This window comes from Maniola jurtina, chromosome 11 (genome assembly GCF_905333055.1).
Source record: "Maniola jurtina chromosome 11, ilManJurt1.1, whole genome shotgun sequence".
In the NCBI taxonomy this organism is placed as follows: Eukaryota; Metazoa; Arthropoda; class Insecta; order Lepidoptera; family Nymphalidae; genus Maniola; species Maniola jurtina.
In genome coordinates this window covers 1,446,320-1,466,666 of record NC_060039.1, presented here as the reverse complement: position 1 = coordinate 1,466,666, position 20,347 = coordinate 1,446,320, and the positions used below count along the sequence as shown (strand labels likewise).

Genomic DNA, 20,347 nt, shown 5'->3' with positions numbered 1-20,347 from the left:
TCACGGAGGGAACGCCTCGCATACCCGCACATCCCCCGCGCTAACCCGATGCGGGCGAGCGCGGGTGACGTGCGGGGCGTCCCCCCGCCTCATATCCCGATTGCCATCTCAATCTGTCACGGACTATATATAGGTGCAGGATTGAAGTCCGGACACCCCGAAGAGGAAGTCGACATTTTAAGGTGGAAGCGACGGGCCTGCCCACGAAATTCAAATTTAATTTGGTTTTTCGCATTTTTTTAACTAATACGACAACGTAGGCTTATGGCATTTTCGATTGCGACAATGGCAATATCATCCTCACAGGTTTATATAATCCTCACAGGTTTATATAAAAATCTTTACTTGAAAGGGTCCAGTTTAAGAAATTAGCTCTAGTATCAACTAATTTGTCAGAATTAGTCGATACTAGAGCTAATTTCTAATTTGGGAATTACGCGGGCAGGCCCGTCTCATGCCCCTTAATCCTTACCAAGATATCACTGGTTTTTTACGAGTATATTGAAAACTAAAAGAAGTCTCCTTTGGATTTTCTGTCTAAAAACGTTTCCTTCTTTATAGCAGAGCTTTTTCGCTATCGATGATCTACCGAATCGGAAAATGCGAAATCAGGAGGAATATGATTTTGTAAGGTGAAAATCAGAAGGGATGTCAGGAAAGTCTCATTATCTGTTCAACATTTCAGAATCATGTCAATATCACTGACGGGTAAGATCGTGATGATCGTGATATGCCTGGGCGTGATAGCGGGTATGACCACCATGATAGTATTCTACGTCGAGGAGCAAAATAGTATCACTACTACTACTACATCCACTACCATGGCTTCAACAGAACCGGACGAAACGCCTGATACTCCTTATCAGGTTGGAGTTGGTATAGCGGATATGACTGGACCGTGTGTGGAGATTACCTTTGTAAGTATAGAGTCTTAGACAGATGTCAAGTGACGACCACTCTTGTGAAAGGTGCAGAGGTGAGCGCAGGTGGTCTTATAAGTAGGAGGGACCCCAGTCCGATTCCTGCAGGTATAGGGCAATTTGGAAAATACATTTCGTAAATGAAATCATGTTTTTTTTATTTATTGAAGGGCGTTAATTGTAATAAATATTTAGGGTACCTATATTGATCAAAAGTTAAGACTTGTGGTTTAGTCAAAGTGTTCATAATATGGGGAATGGAGATGATGCTGGAAAAGGATATGAAAAATTATTCTTTTCATTTCTCCCGGTCTAATTTTGGCCAGGGCGGCCAAACTCAGACTATTCAACTAGGTAGGCAGAAAATACAGTGCTTGAGAAATGCGCAAACATAGGTGCACTCTTTATTCTCTCACTTTCATTCATAATTCAAAGCAACGGCAATGCAACACGACCGGAGAGATGTCATGGTGCAGAATCACGGCGCCAACAACTTTCTAATGGCTGCTAAAGTTGTTGCGCCAAGTTTCTGATTCCGGGCTGCTAATTGAAACAATTTATTTACAGAAAATTGGTTGATTGGTTCTTCACTTGAGCATTAAAGCTAACAAGCCTCAAGCAGAATAAGCACCGAATACACTATGTAATGTGTGGCACAACTCGAAAAAAGTAGTGGATGTTTAATATAAGTATTTTGAATTTGATTGCAGATGGGCTACGCAGAGTTGGGTCAGACGGGGCAAGGGATCCACATGAGGCAGTACTCCAGAGCTTTCATATTCGTCAAGGGAGACACCAGGGTTGTTCTAGTGACTGCCGACGTCCAGGCTGTTGGCATTGCGGTTCGACGTGAGGTGAATATTGACTTTCAAATGTTATCCCGAACGGTTACCAACTTAGGTACCTATTGGTGCTTTGCAGGATGATTTCGGCGACTGTGCTCAAAAACTCTTCACATCGTTCCCCTACCGTAGTAAAAGACGCCAGGTGGGGTTTCATCATTGAATCATTGATATTTCATCTAAACGCACAAAAATTTGCGTCATCATTCCTTTTACGCATGCCTAGGAAATTAAAGAACCCTACGAGATCGGTATTTTCTGACACTAACAATCTATCAGGTACCCTATCTTTTAAACAAGACAGAACAGGCATCTCCTAGCCAATTATGTCTGAACTCAGGCCACATTATCCATCCAAAAAAATCTTCATTCTATAGAGTAGGAATCCTGCTTTCTAGTATAAGATTTAGCAACTTCTAGAAGATTCGAAGTTATGATATTGAAAACTTTTTTTACCTTTTAGCCATAGATTAAGGCTTTAGCATGTAAACTGTCAGAACTAAGTGAACCAGCAATTTTTTCAGGTTGTAAAGAATCTTCAGGAATCATATGGTGACATGTACAGCCTCCGCAACGTGATTCTAACAGGCACACACACGCACAGTGGCCCTGGAGGACATCTTGTGGACTTTCTCCTAGATGTCTCTATACTGGGATTTTCTAGAGAAACTTATAATGCTTATGTTGACGGCATTACGCGGGTAAGTTTTGGAACAAATAATTTTTTAAAACATTGAAAATTGCGGAACCGGCATGCCTTAGAGTGCCTTTAGTCCGTTTATTTAGACCATGGTTCCTTTACTGCCGATGACAATATGGCGGACGGGACATTGACACATACTTGCGGGTTCACATGCAGGAAAACGTTGACGATTAAGAATGCCCCTTAGTAAACATCCAAGGAAGCAATCACTCACCACCGCGCCGCTATGCTATTGCATACACATCACATCACACAAAACCTCTAAAAACTCTATAAGAACCTTTCACTCCGGCTGTGGGAAACTTTGGCCGTGGCTAGTTATCACTTTGCTACCTAACTATTAGTTTGAGACCTCTATACTATCCTTCCTCAAACGACTATCTCCAAATCGAATACTTAATAATCGGAAATATCGTTTTCAGAGTATAATGCGAGCCCATGAGAATATCATTCCAGCTCGTCTCTTCTTCAGTTCCACTCGTGTCCAGGATGCTCAGTACAATCGCTCTCCATTCTCATACGATCATAATCCTTCTGAAGAAAGAGAAAGGTAAAAACATTCAACTTTTAGACTTGCTTTAGGTACAATGAAATGAAAATGAGGAGTTCTTACCCCTGAGAATAGAGTTCTAGCCTCTAGAATTTAATCTTTTTTCAGGTATGACAGAAACGTAGAAGACGAATTGACACAAGTCCGCATAGTGAAGTCAGATGGAAGCCTCCACGGGGTGATGAGTTGGTTCTCCGTTCACACCACTAGCATGAACATGACCAATCAGCTGGTATCCTCGGACAACCTGGGGTACGCGGCTTATCGCATGGAGAAAACCCTCAACCCTGGGAGACCAGCTGGCAAGGTTAGTAAAGAAGTAGGTAGGTAAACGATTGCAAGGAACGACAAACTTACTTTGTTTTAGAGTTTTCTTAACCATACCTAATATAAGCTTGTTTAACTACAATCATACTAAATAGCAGGTGATAAAGTAGCCTAAGGTAGAGCGCGCTATTAAGAAGGTGCCTATTCGCTCCTCTTCTAAAGGTATCAATATCAAACATAAGACATACTTAATATGCTTTTGCATTCGATGTTACTCCCCAAAAAAATCTTTAGAAGTTGTTTAAGTACACTAATAAAAAAAAACCTCATATTCTTCCAATCAACTTCAAACATTTTCAAAAAAATCTTTAGAAGTTGTTTAAGTACACTAATAAAAAAAAACCTCATATTCTTCCAATCAACTTCAAACATTTTCATAGTCCTTCTGGGTTATTTGACAGTAAATCAATACTGCTCACAGAAATTGGAATAGGTGCCTTATGATTTTCAGCTGATTTCAAAGTCTGCATCATTGACACATTGTTATTTCAATTTCAACTTTACCCGTTTTCGCAATTTCAGCCAGCAGTTGTAGCGGGTTTCTTCTCATCGATCCTGGGTGACATATCGCCCAACTTGCGTGGCGCTCAGTGCGAGTTCTCTGGCAATGAGTGTGACAACCAGTTCCTGATCTGTGCTGCCTTGGAGCGGTGCTTCGCCAAGGGTCCAGGGAATGATATGTTTGAGAGCGCCAAGATCATTGGAGAGAGAGTTTATCAAGGGGCTATGGTAAGTATTCTTCTTAATGTATTCCCAGATGTAAGCCAATTCCTGCTTTCCCAATTTTTTCGGCCATTTTGGCCGGGTTCGTAAGGTTTCTCTAAGTAACCTGGATACTTGATATTCTTCTAAACGGCATTATGCTGGATAATTTCTCCTACGTATGTGAAAAATGTAAAATTATCTTCACTCTGCAAATGTAATGATGCAATTGTAGAGCCATACCTATCTACACAATTCTTTTAAAAATATGTCAAGGTCAAAGGTTGTCTCAATTTTCAATTTTGCTACAGTTTTTTCTAAATTATTTCAGGTTGCTCTTCAAAATCCAAGTGAAGAGTTGGTCGGAGAAATTTCCGTGATCCACCAGTTTGTAGATATGCCAGAACAAGCTGTGCCAAGATATGATCCTGTGCTAGAAAACTTTAACGTGGTTTGTTAATTTTGTAACTGACTTTGAAAAATCCGTGTTTTGTTATTAATTTTCTATGATTTCTTGCTAATATTGTAATATTTTGATTATAGACTGAAATTGTAGCAGGCTGCGTGCCAGCGATGGGCTACAGTTTCGCGTCTGGCACCATTGACGGAGCTAATGTTCTAAACATTACTCAGGTATGATTGTAACGATAGGGCAGGATACCTACCGGTTGTCTAAATTCAATGCACTTTTATTGTCTGACTAGCTAACTCACCCCTGCTTCGCTCAGTACCGTTAGTACAACATTGAACACCGCATACATGGTTAATAGTATCGACTACTCCTGACTGCCAAGGTTAACGTATTCATCGATAGTACGAGCTAGTCCTAACTGTCAGTTTTGGACAGAACGTAGATACCATGACGATACCAACATGTGGAAACGTAGGTCCAACTTTTGTCTCACTTACACATTCACAAAAAAGTGGGACAGATATACGCTGCCATTTTGTCTAATTTGGCATATATTATTTCGTTTTTTGACGCTATTGACAGATGATTAACAGCGTGACAGTGACAGTCAAGCGACACCCACCGCATACTCTATGGTATGTTTGTCTATGGTAATTCATCTATATTCACTCTGAAATCACTAAAACACTGGTATCCAAAGCCAAATTTTCGTCAGATTAAAAAAAGTTACCGTTCTGTTGTCTGTTAAAGTGAAAATAAATAAAAGCAAACTGAATGAAAGGATTTTAATATACAGAAGTTCATTTAAATAGTTATTCAAGAACTAGTGATTATAATATATATTGTATTTAGGTGTGTAGGTACTATTTAAATAAAATGCAATGAGTACCTAATAATATCGTATGTCAGCTTTATATGTACGTTTACTGTCTCTTGATATCACGTCTACATAGGTTTTTTTAGAATAATAGCACTTAATAACTAGATTGGTATGTACTTAATAGGTACATATAACTATCTACATACCAATCTCTTGATTTGATTAAGGGAAGTGACCTAACCTATAGTGAAATCACAAGTGTAAATTAAAAATTTATAACACCCCCGACAAGTGAAGGTTACAGTAACTAGAAAAGACTAGAGATATAACTATCTACATACCAATCTCTTGATTTGAATAAGGCAAGCAAGTGATCAGGTTTCAAGAGTATCTAGTCGCTTATAGTGAAATCATAACTTCATTATTATTTTGTACCTACTTAAATAACTAGTCTATTAGGTACCTAGCATAAAATGGGTTCAAAAACTATTGAGCCATAGTCTATCACTGATTATTTAGTATATTTGTTAGACAGCTTTGGCTATTAAAATTCCAACATTTTTTTAGGCAGCTTTGGTGTTAAGATTACAACATTACATAGACTTAATCTTGTAATATACCATACAGTTTGGTTCTACAAAATTAAAAGCTAGGACTTGTGTTTAAAGTGGCAATAAAACATTTAATCTATGTATAATAGTTCAATAGAAAGGCAACCTTATATAACACTTTAATAAATAATTAAGTGATAAAGTTAACATAATCTCTTAATTTTTTTAACCCCGAACCAAAAAGAGGGGTGTTATAAGTTTGAGGTATCTATCTGTGGCATCGTAGCTCTTAAACTAATGAACCGATTTTAATTTAGTTTTTTTTTTTTTGTTTGAAAGGTGGGCTTGATTGAGTGTTCTTAGCTATACTTAATCCAAGAAAATCGGTTCAGCCAATTGAAACTTATCAGCTCTTTTCTAGTTACTTGTAACCTTCACTTGTCAGGGGTGTTATAAATTTTTAAATGTTTATGCTTAGTAACTTACAAATATGCAGAATCAGGACATTGAGTTTAAGCTGTATGTCAGAATAAAGTGTATCTGTTTGTCTGTCCGCTAGCTTTTTACAGCCTACCTGTTCAACCAATTTTGAGGAAAGGTACAAGGTTCTTGTATCCCGGAGATGGACATTGCTGATGTTTTATTACAGAAAAACAGTTCCTATGGGATAAATCCGTGCAAATTAAGTTGTCATTATTATCATTTATTTGGTATGGAGTATTTGGTGTCATACTGGACTACATAGACTAGGTATCCTGGAAATCAAAGAGTTAGCACTGGATTTTTAAAACTTAAAAGGGCATCATGTAGTTATTAAATATTATAAATAACACAAGACTACTATCTATCTTAACAGATATATAGTAAAATAAGAAGAATATTACCTAATTGTCTAATTAGCAATTTAGAAAATTAAAGATCAATAATTCCTTTTTCAGTGAAACCCGAGCTTGAAAGCCTGTGGATTAGTGCCTAATCCACTTTGCTAGAAGACTGCATTGTGGTGTTCCTGCATCAAGACTACACTACAGAATAAGCTCCCATAAGCTGTCAGTGCAGTAACACTCCTGTACAATTTTGTAATAATATAAATATTTAAAATTAAATAAAATGTTTTTTTTTTCTCTTCTGTTTTATTAAGTATTAAAAAATGTTTTTATAGCTAGAACCAGCAAGAAACTCAACGGTTGCTCATTTCAAAGATTTTGATATATTGAATGAGTTATTGGTTAGGTTAGAGAGCTGTGGCAGGCATGCCAGTCTTCGTTGTTATTTTTTTATAACCACTTCTTGAATGACTTACTGTCTGTTATTAAGTCTGTATGTTACTGTAGTAATTGTTAAGCTATAAGTAATCAATTTGGTGTGCTAATCTTTGAATTGACAGAACCAATTTTGATGAGACTTTCACAAGCAGTTGGGACTTGGGGTGAGACGCAATCTTTAAACTAGAATGACAGGTTCTAAATCTAGTGCTGTCCTTTTCCGTAGTGCAGGGAGCATTACAAAAGGAATAGCATTTAAACCTGTCGCTTTAATTTAGTTTTGAACATAGATTTCAGGCAATATCCAGGCAGGCAAATTCCAGGATTGGTTACTTATGTAAACCCTAAGAACTTTTATTTTTAAAATGAAATAAAACAAATTAAAACAATAAAGATTTAATGACTATTACTTAAAGATCTATACCTTACACCTGTAATAGTATTAATACCTAGGTACTTTTAGATACCTAGGTATTAGGTACCAATAGGTGCATAAATAAGTAGGTACCATACAACTGTATAATTAAATTACATAAGATGTATTTAAGCACCTACATCATAAACAGTTCTTAATATATGTATAGGTATTCTACAAGATTGATGACCTCGGGTTAGTTCTTGGGAGGTCACAAGGATCGAGCAGTGGTTACAACGGCCAGAAATAATATCACAATCACATTATGAGTTTGTTTATTGCACATAATAAACCACACATAATTATCGTCAGTAATATCTTTACACAAACTTGAATACAATTAATATTACAAATAAAAGCCTCACACACAGTGCATGTCGTTGGAAGGTTGGGCAGAGAGAGAAAGAGGCGAGGACAAGCCACAGAGTAAGTACATTATGTGTGTTACGTTGTATGCATACCACATAAATATTATATTTCTAACACTTCCCCTTATGCATATAACGTAAACAGCAAAAAAATAAAAAAATTATAAATTACTCTATGACTACAAAAGTATACATTACATTTCTCATCCTGATATATGTCGAACACAAAGCTCATAAATAAACATGTTATGCTTTTTCTTGTCTAGAGGTTTGGTCAACACATCAGCAATCATTTTCTCTGTACACAAATATTTTACAGTCACAAAGTTGCTATTTACAAGGTCCTTTACATAGTGATAACGAATATCAATGTGTTTAGTGCGCTTGTGACAATATTCTTTACACTCTAATAATCTGTGCGCACTTTGATTGTCGTTATACACAGTTATACAGTTCAATTTTAAATTTGTAAAGAGCTCTACCAAGAAATTTCTTACAAAACTTAAGTCTTTACAAACGTCGCTTATTGCTAAATATTCTGCCTCTGTACTAGAGAGTGCTACACACTTTTGTTTACGAGACTCCCAATTTACTACATTTTTACCAAGCTTTATTGCAAACCCTGTATATGACCTACGATCAGTACAATCATTGGCCCAATCTGCATCGGTATAGGCACTCAATACCAATCGATTACTTTTTACATAGAGTAAACCATAGTCAATTGTACCCGCTAAATACCGTAAAACTCTTTTGGCAGCTGACCAATGGCATTTACCAAAACAGTTATTATACTGACTTAATTGACTACAGGTGTAAGCAATATCAGGACGCGTACATACTGACAGGTACATCAAACAACCTAAAAGTTGCCTATAGTTATATACATCATCATTTAATATATCATCTGATTTACATAACTTAAATCCTGATTGCATAGGAGTCGAAACTGGTTTACAGTCTGACATACCAAACCGGGTCAGTACTCTCTTTATATAAACTGACTGGTCTAACTTAAGTACACCTTTTTCTCTATCTCTTCTGACTCTAATTCCAAGATAGCTCTGAATAGGACCTAGGTTTTTAATACTAAATTCATGCTCTAATAAACTCAACAAAACCTTAATATGAGAGCTATCCTTATTATATATCAGGTAAAAGTCATCGACATACAATGCTATAATAATAATTTCCTTTTCTCTCTGGAAATAATACACACATGGTTCACATTTACTTTGTATGAAGTTATTTTTAGTCAACAAGTCATTAACCTTACAATACCACATTCTACTTGCTTGTTTTAACCCGTAAATACTCCTTTTCAAGAGACAAACTTTATTTTTATTTTTGCTATCAGTAAATCCCTCAGGCTGCTCCATAAAAATAGTTTCATTTAGGTTGCCATTCAGAAAAGCCGTATTTACGTCAATATGATCAATATTCAAGTCATATTCATTCGCCAAACTAAACAATAACCTCATAGTGGAGTGGCGTACAACTGGGGAAAAGGTATCAGTATAATCTATCCCTTCTTTTTGTGTGAAGCCCCTTGCTACTAACCTAGCCTTAAATTGCTGAAAATTACCTGAAGCATCACACTTCGCCTTAAACACCCACTTACATTTTACGACATTGCAGTCACTAGGGCGCTCCACAAGCGTCCATACTTCATTTTCCATCATAGAGTTGTACTCACGCTTCATGGCCTGCACCTACTCGTCGCGGTAAGGACTATCAATCGCCTCTCGATACGACTGTGGCTCGTCAACCAAAACATCCCTTGCAAACATAGACAGATCATAGTCATCATACCTTTTAGGTAGAACAGATCGAGTACTACGTATAGGGCGCGAACCTGCAGACACATCTTCCCCTCCAGTCAACGTCGCGCGTGGTGACGTCACAGTATCTTCTACGTCATCATCCGCCGAGCACTCAACAGAGGAGTTGTGTTCGCTACCAGTGTCCCATGTATCTGTGGAAACACAAGAATTACATTAAAACTTCCATTAGATAATATTTTGTCATCTGAATTAAAATTACTATTTTCCATTAATTTATTATTATCGTTGACATTAGACAATTCATTATTAACATTATTATCACTTGATAAATTATGTAATAAACTAGAATTCATAAATATTATTTCATTATTATCACAAGAATTGTCATGTCCAAAATTAAAAAATCTCTCTTCCATAAATGTGACATCACGTGACAAGAGCACTTTTCTAGGGTCACAGGGATCTGCCAGTCTATACCCCTTAGTAGTTTCAGAATAACCCACAAAAATGTAAGGTTTACATTTAGGGTCTAACTTCTTACGCTTAACGCCAGGTACCAGCGCATAAGCAAGGCAACCGAACACCCTGAGGTGACCAAGGTCCAATTTAGAACCAGTCCAAACCTCTTCTGGAATCTGTCCGTCCAATGCAGCTGTGGGAGACCTATTTTTAAGATAAACAGCCGTCATTACTGCTTCTCCCCAGAACCGCTGGTCGAGACCAGAATGTTGCAACATGTAACATACTTTATCCATAAGGGTACGGTTCAACCGTTCTGAAACAGCATTCTGTTGAGGACAATAAGGCACGGTAAGCTGATGCACTATGCCCTGTTCACGTAAAAACCCAGACAAAGTTGAATTTACATACTCGGCCCCATTGTCACTACGAAGACATTTGATTGATAAACCAGTCTGCTTTTCAACCATATTTTTAAATTCTATGAAGCGGCTACATACCTCAGATTTGTTCTTCATCAAGTACACGTAGCTCTTCCTTGAATAATCATCAGTCAGTGTCAGAATATAATTTGCACCACCCCAGCTGCTCACCGGCATGGGCCCACAGACGTCAGAGTGTACAAGCTCCAGAGCCCTGGTTGCACGACTGGCACCACTCTTTGGAAATGGTTTTGCGACCAACTTGCCCTTAAGACAAGCAGCACAATCTGAAAGTGATTCCTCAGCCTGAAACATACAACCATGTTTTAACCTATCTCTAAGGGCAAACATACCTCTAGAGCTGAGATGCCCTAACCGTTGATGCCATAACTGCATTGGCTGCTGATGAGCTGCAACTGCGGCACTCGGTGATTCCTGCTCATTATGAAGGAACAAAGAGTGCTCCTCTTTGTGCAAATACCTATTCCTAACACACCCATTTAATTTAAAAATCCCATTTAAATTACTAGCAGTACTGATAAGTTTATCATCTATGTCAAATATAAAACAACCTCCCGAATTGAACACCACTCTTAGATCTAATTCTATTAACTTACTAACGGATATCAAATTAGTAGTTAACTGAGGAACATACAAAACATTATTAAGAATAAGTACATTGTCATTTGATTGAATATTCACAGTCCCAACACCTTCACATAACATAGTCTCATTGTTAGCAACAGATACTGACGATGAAGTCCACTTGAGTGACACAAAGAATTCTTTCTTATTACACATGTGTGCAGTGCACCCAGAGTCCACGAACCAATCTTCCTGTCTGTGTTTAGAGAGATATGCGGCTGCCATACATTTATTATCACTGCTACTTTCTGTCACACTGTTTTTCTTTTTATCGCGCTTCAGTTTAAAACAGTTAGATTTTATGTGATTTTCCTTGTGACAGTAGTGACACTTTACTTTTCGTTTTGAAATATAAGCAGCTTCAGATATATTATGTGAATTTGAGCCGTTTTTCCGCAATTCCTCTTGTAGTAGACGAGTTCTCACGACTTCACTCGAGATCTTTGATGTTAGTGAGAACGTAGACAGATTAGACACGAGCGAGTCAAATTCCTGTGGTAGACCGCTCAGTAACAGTTCCGCTACTTCTTCGTCATCTATTTTTCGCCCAATATCGGCCAACTGTTGTACAATGTCAGAAGTGTTGTTTATGTACTTACTCATGTCGTTGAAGTCTGTGTAGCGTGTACGATGCAGTTCACGCAACAACAAGACACGACGCAAAAGTCCCTTGTCTTCAAAAATGTCCGAAAGGTTGTCCCACGCCTCTTTGGCACTAGATGCGTTTCTGATATGCTGGTACAGGCTAGGTTTAACACTCAAGGAAATGCGCGCCAGCGCACGTTGATCGCGCGCAGCGTCAGTGACCGCGTTTGCAGTAACACAATCCCACAAACCTTCTAGTATTAAAACCATACGAATCGCAAACTTCCAGGCTAAATAGTTCTGGCTGCCTTCCAGCTTCTCAATCGCAGGAAACAAAGACGTCGTCGGCGTGACACGTGAGCCGCGATCTTCGTTTGTAGTGGGAACTTCACCACGGAATGCCATTTTTGTTTCTTCACAATAGATCAGAGTATTTGTTCATTCGTACACGCACGTGCAATCTTCTTAAGCGATCGATCGATATATTTCTCAAACACGTTGTAGTAAATCTCGTAGATTTAGATCTTGGCCCATGACCTCTTGGGAGGTCACAAGGATCGAGCAGTGGTTACAACGGCCAGAAATAATATCACAATCACATTATGAGTTTGTTTATTGCACATAATAAACCACACATAATTATCGTCAGTAATATCTTTACACAAACTTGAATACAATTAATATTACAAATAAAAGCCTCACACACAGTGCATGTCGTTGGAAGGTTGGGCAGAGAGAGAAAGAGGCGAGGACAAGCCACAGAGTAAGTACATTATGTGTGTTACGTTGTATGCATACCACATAAATATTATATTTCTAACATTAGTCTTGAATTGAGTTAGGTAGGTACTTGGGATCAGGGAGGCAGGCATCATAATCTGGTAATAATACTGGTGATCTGCAACCTGAAAAAAAAAATTGATTCAGAAAATCACACTAATATTATAAAGGAGAAAGTTTGTGTGTGTGTGTGTTTGTTACTCCTTCACGCAAAAACTACTGGACGGATTGGGCTAAAATTTAGAATGGAGATAGATTATACCCTGGATTAGCACATAGGCTACTTTTTATCCCGAAAGATCAAAGAGTTCCCACGGGAATTTTAAGAAACCTACATCCACGCGAACGAAGTCGCGGGTATCAGCTAGTATTTAATATAAGCTACATAAAATTAGGCAGATAGGGAGGTTCATTTAACACAACATTTCATTAACTTATGCCATGTTAGGTAGGTAGGTAGGTACTTGCTTGTCTGAGTGGATGCAAGCTGGCGTGGCTCCATCATCAATGAATGCAAGGAGTGATAGGTGTTATAGGTACTGTTTGCAATTGTATAAGTATACCTACCTACTTCACCTCTGTGAGGTAATAAGTTTGAAGAACATGTACTGAGTGTTTAGGTACCTACCTAGGTGAATACTTCTAAACAACTACCCAGCTGTGCAACAAGCCAACTCACTATGGCTTTGCACAAGTACCTACCTAGGTAACTATACTGGTGGAATTTTAATAGATTAATTTTATTTATCAGATATTATGATAGGTAGTAGCTACTTTCTATAAGTGAATCCAATCATGGCAAAATGTTCCAGGTAAGTAAATGATGGTGAAAACAGCTGCAATGAAGAAATTTAAATAGAATAGAACTAAATATTCAGATACAGAGATAAGTAGGTACTAATGAATTTATCACTAAGGAATTGAAATTTAAACAGAGTAACACATAAGTACCTACCTGCTTGTACTTGGAGCCACACGTATTATGTACCTACTATAAGGCTTAGAATAATATTATGTAGATATAGGTAGGTAGCGTACCTACCTATTGTGCATAGACTTTCTTAACTTAGCCTCAATGCCCAATGGTGAGGGTGATATGGTAGGTACTCTTTGTGGTCGATCTTCTAACATTACAATTATTCTACCTTAACATTTAGCATTATTAAATGCATTCTGCGAGCCGATGGCTATCGCTGCACAAAATGGATCGTTCGAGATGCACTTTTATCATTTCAGTCTACGGACGTCTGTCGTCTAGGTAGGTACTTCTAAATGTAGGGTTTTTCAAAGAGGTTCACCACACCCAGCCTTGAGGCTTCCTGTGCCCTCATCCAGTCACTTAACGTTACTCTGTAATATCGCCAGTCAATGACACGGTATCCCACACTACACTTAGTTAGGTTCCTGAGGTACGCTGTGCTTGTACCCAATCTCCGCCCAATACGACAGGCATGGATTGTTCATTGCCACTTCAACTTGCTGGTGGCTTGGGCTATGTTAGAACCTTTCTTTGACGGATGCACTATGTACATCACAAATAACGCCGCTGAGTCAAATTTAGTTACACAACCACGACGGTTAGCTTTCACAGTCTGCTTGATCATTCTCCTCGCCTCCCGTGGGCAAATTAAGGCCCAGGGACTTATAAAATTTCATCATTTTGTTTATTTATCACTGCTCTCAAGCTTCTCTCACTGAGTATTTTTTGGTGAGTTACAATTCGACCACCGACTCGTAAACTTACGCGAAAATGACGTCATTTACTAGTTTTAGCGTGTCAAATTGGTGTCAAACGATGAACTCGTGGTTCGGATTTGCTGGTATTGGTATTGGTTTCGACGAAAACGGCTGCCATTCTCGATGGTGACGTATTAATCTGGTATTTGGTATGGTAAAGTAAAAGATATACTCGCATTTGCTCGATCAACTTTAGTTCGTAATGTTTCCGCCTGTGTCGCTGGCTGTAGATGTATGAAAAAACTCGTTTTCGAGTTTAGTATTTTAAAAACTGTGAAATCTTATACTAGCCATACAGGTGTAGTTTCGAAAATCCTCTCGTAGTTATATATAGAATGCATCCATGCCAATGCTTTAAACTGCAGGCAATGATGTCAGCATTAGCAGCCTTTGGATGCAGTGAACATGAGAGGTTTTGAAAGAAGTTGGAGGCATAACTTAGCCAATGACTACCTACTCTAGAATTTAAAGCTTCGACGATGTTCATGATGATAATGACATACTTCCAGGGTACTATCCATGGAAATCCTCTACTAGACACGATCGCAGGAATTGTGGCTTTACCAACACCTGAGGACATCGAGTGCCACGCTCCAAAACCCATCTTGCTTGCCACGGGTAGAGCTGACGTTCCTTTACCCTGGCACCCTCGAATAGCCTCGATATCTCTCATCTGGCTGGGCGGTTTCGCCATCTTGGGAGTTCCAGGAGAGCCCACCACAATGGCGGGGCGGCGAATGAAGCGCGTGGTGGGTGATGTGATGAAGAAACGTGGGTTTGCACCGAGGATTGCTGTGTCCGCGTTGACTAATGAGTACATACATTATGTGTCGACGTTTGAGGAGTATCAGGTATGTAACAATTTTTGAAAAAGATGTGATGATAATATATAGCAAAGAAATGTAGAGTGCTAATAAACGGTCAGTGGAGAAAAAATTTAGCTGAGTTTAAAGAATCACATCATCGATCAATTGAATAAGGCTTCCGGTCGAAAATTCAGTGCTCTATTTAATTACGAGGCATATGTCAATAATGCTGAAATGGATCATTTTTTGAAACTAACGGTGATTTTTGTTCAGATTGTGCCAGGCTAGACAATTCTACTGACCTTTTCAGCTTTAAGGTTGAAAACGTAAATCTCACCTTTCAGATACAACGCTACGAGGCTGCGTCTACGATATACGGCCCGCATACTTTGGACATATTTTTGAACAAATTCCACAAGTTCACCGTCACTGCCATTGAGGTAGGTTTTTTTGAAAAAATAATAATAATGAAACCCATGCTTTGACTTCTACTATTAGAGATAGATGATGGATGACTCAATTGGTCAACCAAGTCTTTGCGACCACTGCTAGACAAAAGCCTACCCAAGAGCACGCCATCACATACGGTTCTCCACCTTCCTCATCTGCCCACTTCGGTCGTCGGACCAGCGGGTTGGAGGTCATACCAAAACGGCTATTTAACCGACTTCAAAATAGGAGGAAGCTCTCAATTCGTCGGAATCTTTTTTACTGGTACACGGTCTCCACTCCAACACGTCTGCCCCAGTGGTCATTAGTTTTGCGACAGACATGGCCTGCCCACTGCCACTTCAGCGTGCTAACCCGATATAGGCAATGTCGGTAACTCTGGTTCTCTCCTACGGGATTTGCCCCTCAGAGGGACATCCAACATGCAAAGTCCACCAATTCTAACCATATCTTTGTTCCCAGGGTACCAACGTCCCACCAGGTCCTGAACCGGCAGACCATCTAAACGACACCATCAGTCTCATCCTGCCAGTGGTGCTGGACACGTCAGCTTTCGGCACTAACTTCGGTGACGTGATCGAACAACCGCCTGAAGTCGTCAGTAGGGGCGATACTGTTAGAGTTGTGTTTGTAAGTTTTTTTCAAAGTGACAATAAGACTTAAATCTAACCTTATCTTGTTACTGTACAAATCATGCCCGCGTAGAATGGTGCCAAGAACGCAAGGACTACATTTCCGCGCCGGACAGCCAGGCTGATCCTTTGCGCAAAAATAAGCCAGCTCTTGTGTCACCAAATGAGGCTATTAACCGTGGGCAAATGTCTCGTAAAAAAATTTGGGCACACAAATTCCATGGCTCTAGGGTCTCCAAACTGAAACGGAAGTAGTAGTAGTATTTTGGACTCTTTGTTTCAATTTATAGACTAGCGCTTAGCTGCAAGCAGACTTGCTGAGAAGTGATGATGCAGCCCGAGATAGAGCGTGCTTGTTTAGACGATGCCTATTCACTCTTGACTTGAAGGCACCCAAATTAAAATTGGAGGGGAAGACTGATGCCGGAAGGATGTTCCATATCCTAGCGGTTCGTATGTGGCGTAGAATTTTGACTACATACGTGTGCAGACCTTGGCGATGCCTTTCGATAATAGAATGGTGGTGATACTTATTGCTTTATATTTGAACAGGTTGGAGCAAATCCCAGGAACGACCTTCGCCAGGAGTCAAGTTACTCTGTGGTGGAGAGACTCGAACTCGGCACCTGGCGGACCGTCGCTACGGATGCTGACTGGGATACCAAGTGAGTCGACCAAGAAAGCAAGCTTCAAAACTTCAGAGATCTTCAGAGAAGTTAGCGTAGTGGTTAGGGCAAGGGTATATTTCGGAAATAAGTGCGTTTTTAGCAGTTAAATACCACTAGTTAGGTGGACTATGGACCTTACTTCAGGGTCCGTACCCGAAGAGTGCCAATGAGACCCTATTACTAAGCCCTCGCTGTCCATCCCGCTGTCTGTCAACAAATAATAAAAATTTCAAAATAACTGCCATGAAAAAAAAAAGTGTTTGGTACTTATTTCTTTTACGATAGTACGGAACCTTTGCACCCGTATTCACAAACGTTACTATGAGGTCTCATAGTGCGCTCGAACGCACAGTGTCCCTTCCACCAATCAGATGACTGTATCACGTCAATTTACAATGATCTGATTGGTAGAACCTACACTATGCGTTCGAGCCGACTGTGAGACCTCATAGCTACGTTTGTGAATACGGCCGTTAGTGTGTGACTCGTACTTGATTGATTTTTTAACCGACTTCCAAAAAAGGAGGAGGTTCTCAACCCCTAGACCGATTTGGCAATTTTTTTTTTTTGAAAGGGCATACTGTGCAGGTAGTTCCATATAAATTTGGTGAAGATCTGATGAATATCTTCGGAGATGGAGAACAGAACTCCTCAATGGATAAGAGCAAATTGCTCGCGATCAGTGTAATAGCTTAGTATTCAGTAGGGTTTTAACTGGGCATAGCATATGGGTACAGTGGGGTCACTAAAAATTGTAAAATAAAAAAAAATCAAAAGAAAAATAATTACTTGTTCTAGGTTCCATTGGGAGCGTGAATTGGACTCGAATACCGCCAGTCGCGTGACCATAGAGTGGAACGTACCGAATGACGTCATCGCGGTACCGTACCGCATCGTGTACCACGGCGCCTCACGGAGTATACTGGAAGGCGGCCTCACGCAGTTCCAAGGAGTTTCTAGGAACTTTACGATACAATAATGATAATTTTGTAATAATGATTAATTTTATTTATTATGCTGACTGTGTCAAGTGTGTCCCTATAGTTTAGCCACAATTATGGACATCGCCCACGCCGATTTTTTGTAGCGATAGAGCCGCGCGTGTCTTGAACGCGATTCTAAAGGTGCCCACGCACTCGAACTGAACTGCAGCTGAACTGCGCGTCGCGTCAGCGTCCCCCACGATATTCTCTCCAGCCGCGCCGCGCGGCAGTGACGTACGCGCGTCGCGGTTGGAGAGAATTTCGTGCGGGGCGCTGACGCGACGCGCAGTTCAGCTGCAGTTCAGTTCGAGTACGTGGGCACCTTAAGTCACATCACATCAGGTTCAGTACAGATACAGAATCATGGGTAAAGGTACACAGCGACGCATCCCTAGTGAAAACGCGATCTCTTTGTTGATGTATTAAAAAGTCGCGGTGGGCGATTTCCTTTACCGTTGGACTATAATATAATGGGCTTTATTATAAAATCATAATTTTGCATAGCATTTTTGTTTAATTTATGTTGCTTCATATTCGACTCATCTCGATCAATATTTTGCTGTCGGATTTGCATGCATCAAGATGACTTGATAGAGCCACTGGGCGCCGCCTAAGCCCTACAGTTTTAGACCATCTGTAAGATTGCATAACTGTGACTGTATTTATAAAAACATCTTTCAAAGTGAGAAATAATTTATTACATAGATATGTACTTAGTTGAATTATTGTTAAGTAAAAAATTTAGAAAAATTAATAGTTGTGTTCTTTTTAGTCCAAACGACTAATTTATCAAAAAGTATTGACAAATGTCTGCCGATCCGCACTAGCAGCAGCTTGGCTAGCAGGTAGACCATGGCCATTTAACCCTTCTCATTCTGAGAGGAGACCCACGCTCAGTAGTGGGCCGGCGATGGGATGATCATGATGCTCTAGAAATGGAGGTTTAAAAATCCATTTATAGATAAGTAGGTAAGATATACGTAAATAGGTACCTACTAGGTACATTGATTTGTCCGATATATTTCATTCAGTTGTAGCCTGTAGGGTATGGTAGATATTTACACTGAATCCTACATATAAGATATTTTTTTGGTTACATGACTAAATTGAATAGATCTTTTAGTACAAATATAAACATGGTAGGTACCTACCTAGATACCTACTTAAATCTAGATTTTCCTTGTTAGCTCACTTGGTTGTAAATAACGGCAATATTGAACTCTAATGCTATAAGATTGGAGTTATTTTCGCATGAAATAGAATTGACTGGACCATTGCAGTGGTCATTTCATTCTATTGAATGCAATGTATGTCTTCTAATAATACATACATGAATCATACTTTTTTATTTACTTAGAGTCTTATTGCTTAGTTTAAGAGAGATATCTCGTATGACGTTTTTTTATCGTTCAAGAAAATTGAGTTCGATTAAATTACCTACCAATCAACACAGCCTATCAAGTTGAGTGAACTAAGTAGAGTTACCAGTCTCAGAGTGGATTTCACTTATTAATACCTATAAAAATATTCTGTTCAACATTGTGACTAACTACATCTTGTCAGGAAGCCGTAATAAAAAAGACTTATAAGCACCCATCTATTCATTTAGTTCCGATGCAATTTTCGGTAAGTAGGTAGGATTTACTAAATATTTTGCCAATTTTTTTTTTTTGATAATGAACTCTATTTATTTTAATAAACAAAATTAGTCAGAATTAGTCTAGCCATCCAAAGGTGGAGCGCTGCCCAGTATCTTCGGAACCTTGCCTAAAGGAACTTCTTTTAATAATTTATTTTAGTTATTATATTATATTGTTTAAGGTTATTAGTTTTAGGTTCTTTGTTTTAATAATTTAGATTTTAGTTTTTAATTTAATTTAATTATTCTTAATGTGTGTTTAGAAAAACTTAATGTTTAGTACCTACTTATAATTGTTTTTAGTTTAGAAATTCCGTAGAAAGTCATCATGATCAACCCATCGCTGGCTCACTACTGAGAATGGGTCTTCAGATTGGAGAGTTCTAGCCATAGTTCACCACGCTGGCCACGATTGGCAGACCTGGGCACGGGCTGGGATGTGCAGACCTCACGAACATTAAAGAACGTTGTGAAAAAGTCTTAAACCAGGCAAGAACTCTCAGGAAAGTGAGAAGTGCGTGCCGTGCGAACCCCAAACCCACCGACTAGGAGGTCGAACATCTTAACCACTAGGTTATCACCGCCTTGGTTATTGTAATAGTTAAGAATAGAATGAATTTTACTGATACGTTTTCTTACTTAAAATGCTACAGTAAAACTAAGCCAGCCTTGCCTAATTTTTGTAGGAATCTTACCCACGTGGAATAGTGCCAAGAATACTGGCTGCATTTCCGCGCTGGACAGTGAGGACGTATGTTTGGGTCTTTATGTTCCAACGGACACGTGTCTACTTAGCTAGGTTGTGTAGCTACCTACCTTCTTAATTTTGTTTTTTACCTTTATTAGGTTGGTAACTAGAACAGCTAATTCAGAATTACTTAG

At 39.1% G+C, this 20,347-nt stretch overlaps 3 protein-coding genes and 1 long non-coding RNA gene across 4 annotated transcripts in view; 3 read left to right on the top strand and 1 right to left on the bottom strand.

Moving 5' to 3' along the window:
- Nucleotides 1-627: 627 nt before the first annotated feature.
- On the top strand, nucleotides 628-17,933 carry LOC123869382 (neutral ceramidase-like). The gene is made up of 13 exons (XM_045912279.1): nucleotides 628-917; nucleotides 1,631-1,774; nucleotides 2,287-2,463; nucleotides 2,888-3,015; nucleotides 3,124-3,322; nucleotides 3,865-4,071; nucleotides 4,376-4,495; nucleotides 4,588-4,677; nucleotides 14,797-15,138; nucleotides 15,438-15,533; nucleotides 16,006-16,173; nucleotides 16,728-16,840; nucleotides 17,642-17,933. Exons 1-13 carry the CDS (start codon nucleotides 690-692, stop codon nucleotides 17,820-17,822), a joined length of 2,193 nt encoding a protein of 730 aa, XP_045768235.1. The 5' UTR covers nucleotides 628-689; the 3' UTR covers nucleotides 17,823-17,933.
- On the top strand, nucleotides 5,381-6,951 carry LOC123869406. Its single transcript, XR_006796885.1, has 2 exons — nucleotides 5,381-5,536; nucleotides 6,766-6,951. It is a non-coding gene; the product is annotated as an uncharacterized LOC123869406 (long non-coding RNA).
- LOC123869394 (STE20-related kinase adapter protein alpha) overlaps nucleotides 12,851-20,347 on the bottom strand; it is a 22,894-nt gene continuing 15,397 nt past the window's right edge. The window contains exon 9 of the mRNA XM_045912297.1: nucleotides 12,851-12,907. The gene's annotated coding sequence lies outside the window, so the exon portion shown is untranslated. The remainder of the gene's footprint in view (nucleotides 12,908-20,347) is intronic.
- LOC123869385 (triokinase/FMN cyclase-like) overlaps nucleotides 19,199-20,347 on the top strand; it is an 11,386-nt gene continuing 10,237 nt past the window's right edge. Inside the window, exon 1 of the mRNA XM_045912282.1 lies at nucleotides 19,199-19,452. The gene's annotated coding sequence lies outside the window, so the exon portion shown is untranslated. The remainder of the gene's footprint in view (nucleotides 19,453-20,347) is intronic.

Coding starts and splice junctions, on each gene's coding strand:
- LOC123869382 (XM_045912279.1), top strand. CDS start 690: ATGTCAATATCACTGACGGGTAAGATCGTGATGATCGTGATATGCCTG. Junction 1,775..2,286: donor GCATTGCGGTTCGACGTGAG/GTGAATATTGAC, acceptor CAATTTTTTCAG/GTTGTAAAGAATCTTCAGGA. Junction 16,174..16,727: donor ATACTGTTAGAGTTGTGTTT/GTAAGTTTTTTT, acceptor ATATTTGAACAG/GTTGGAGCAAATCCCAGGAA.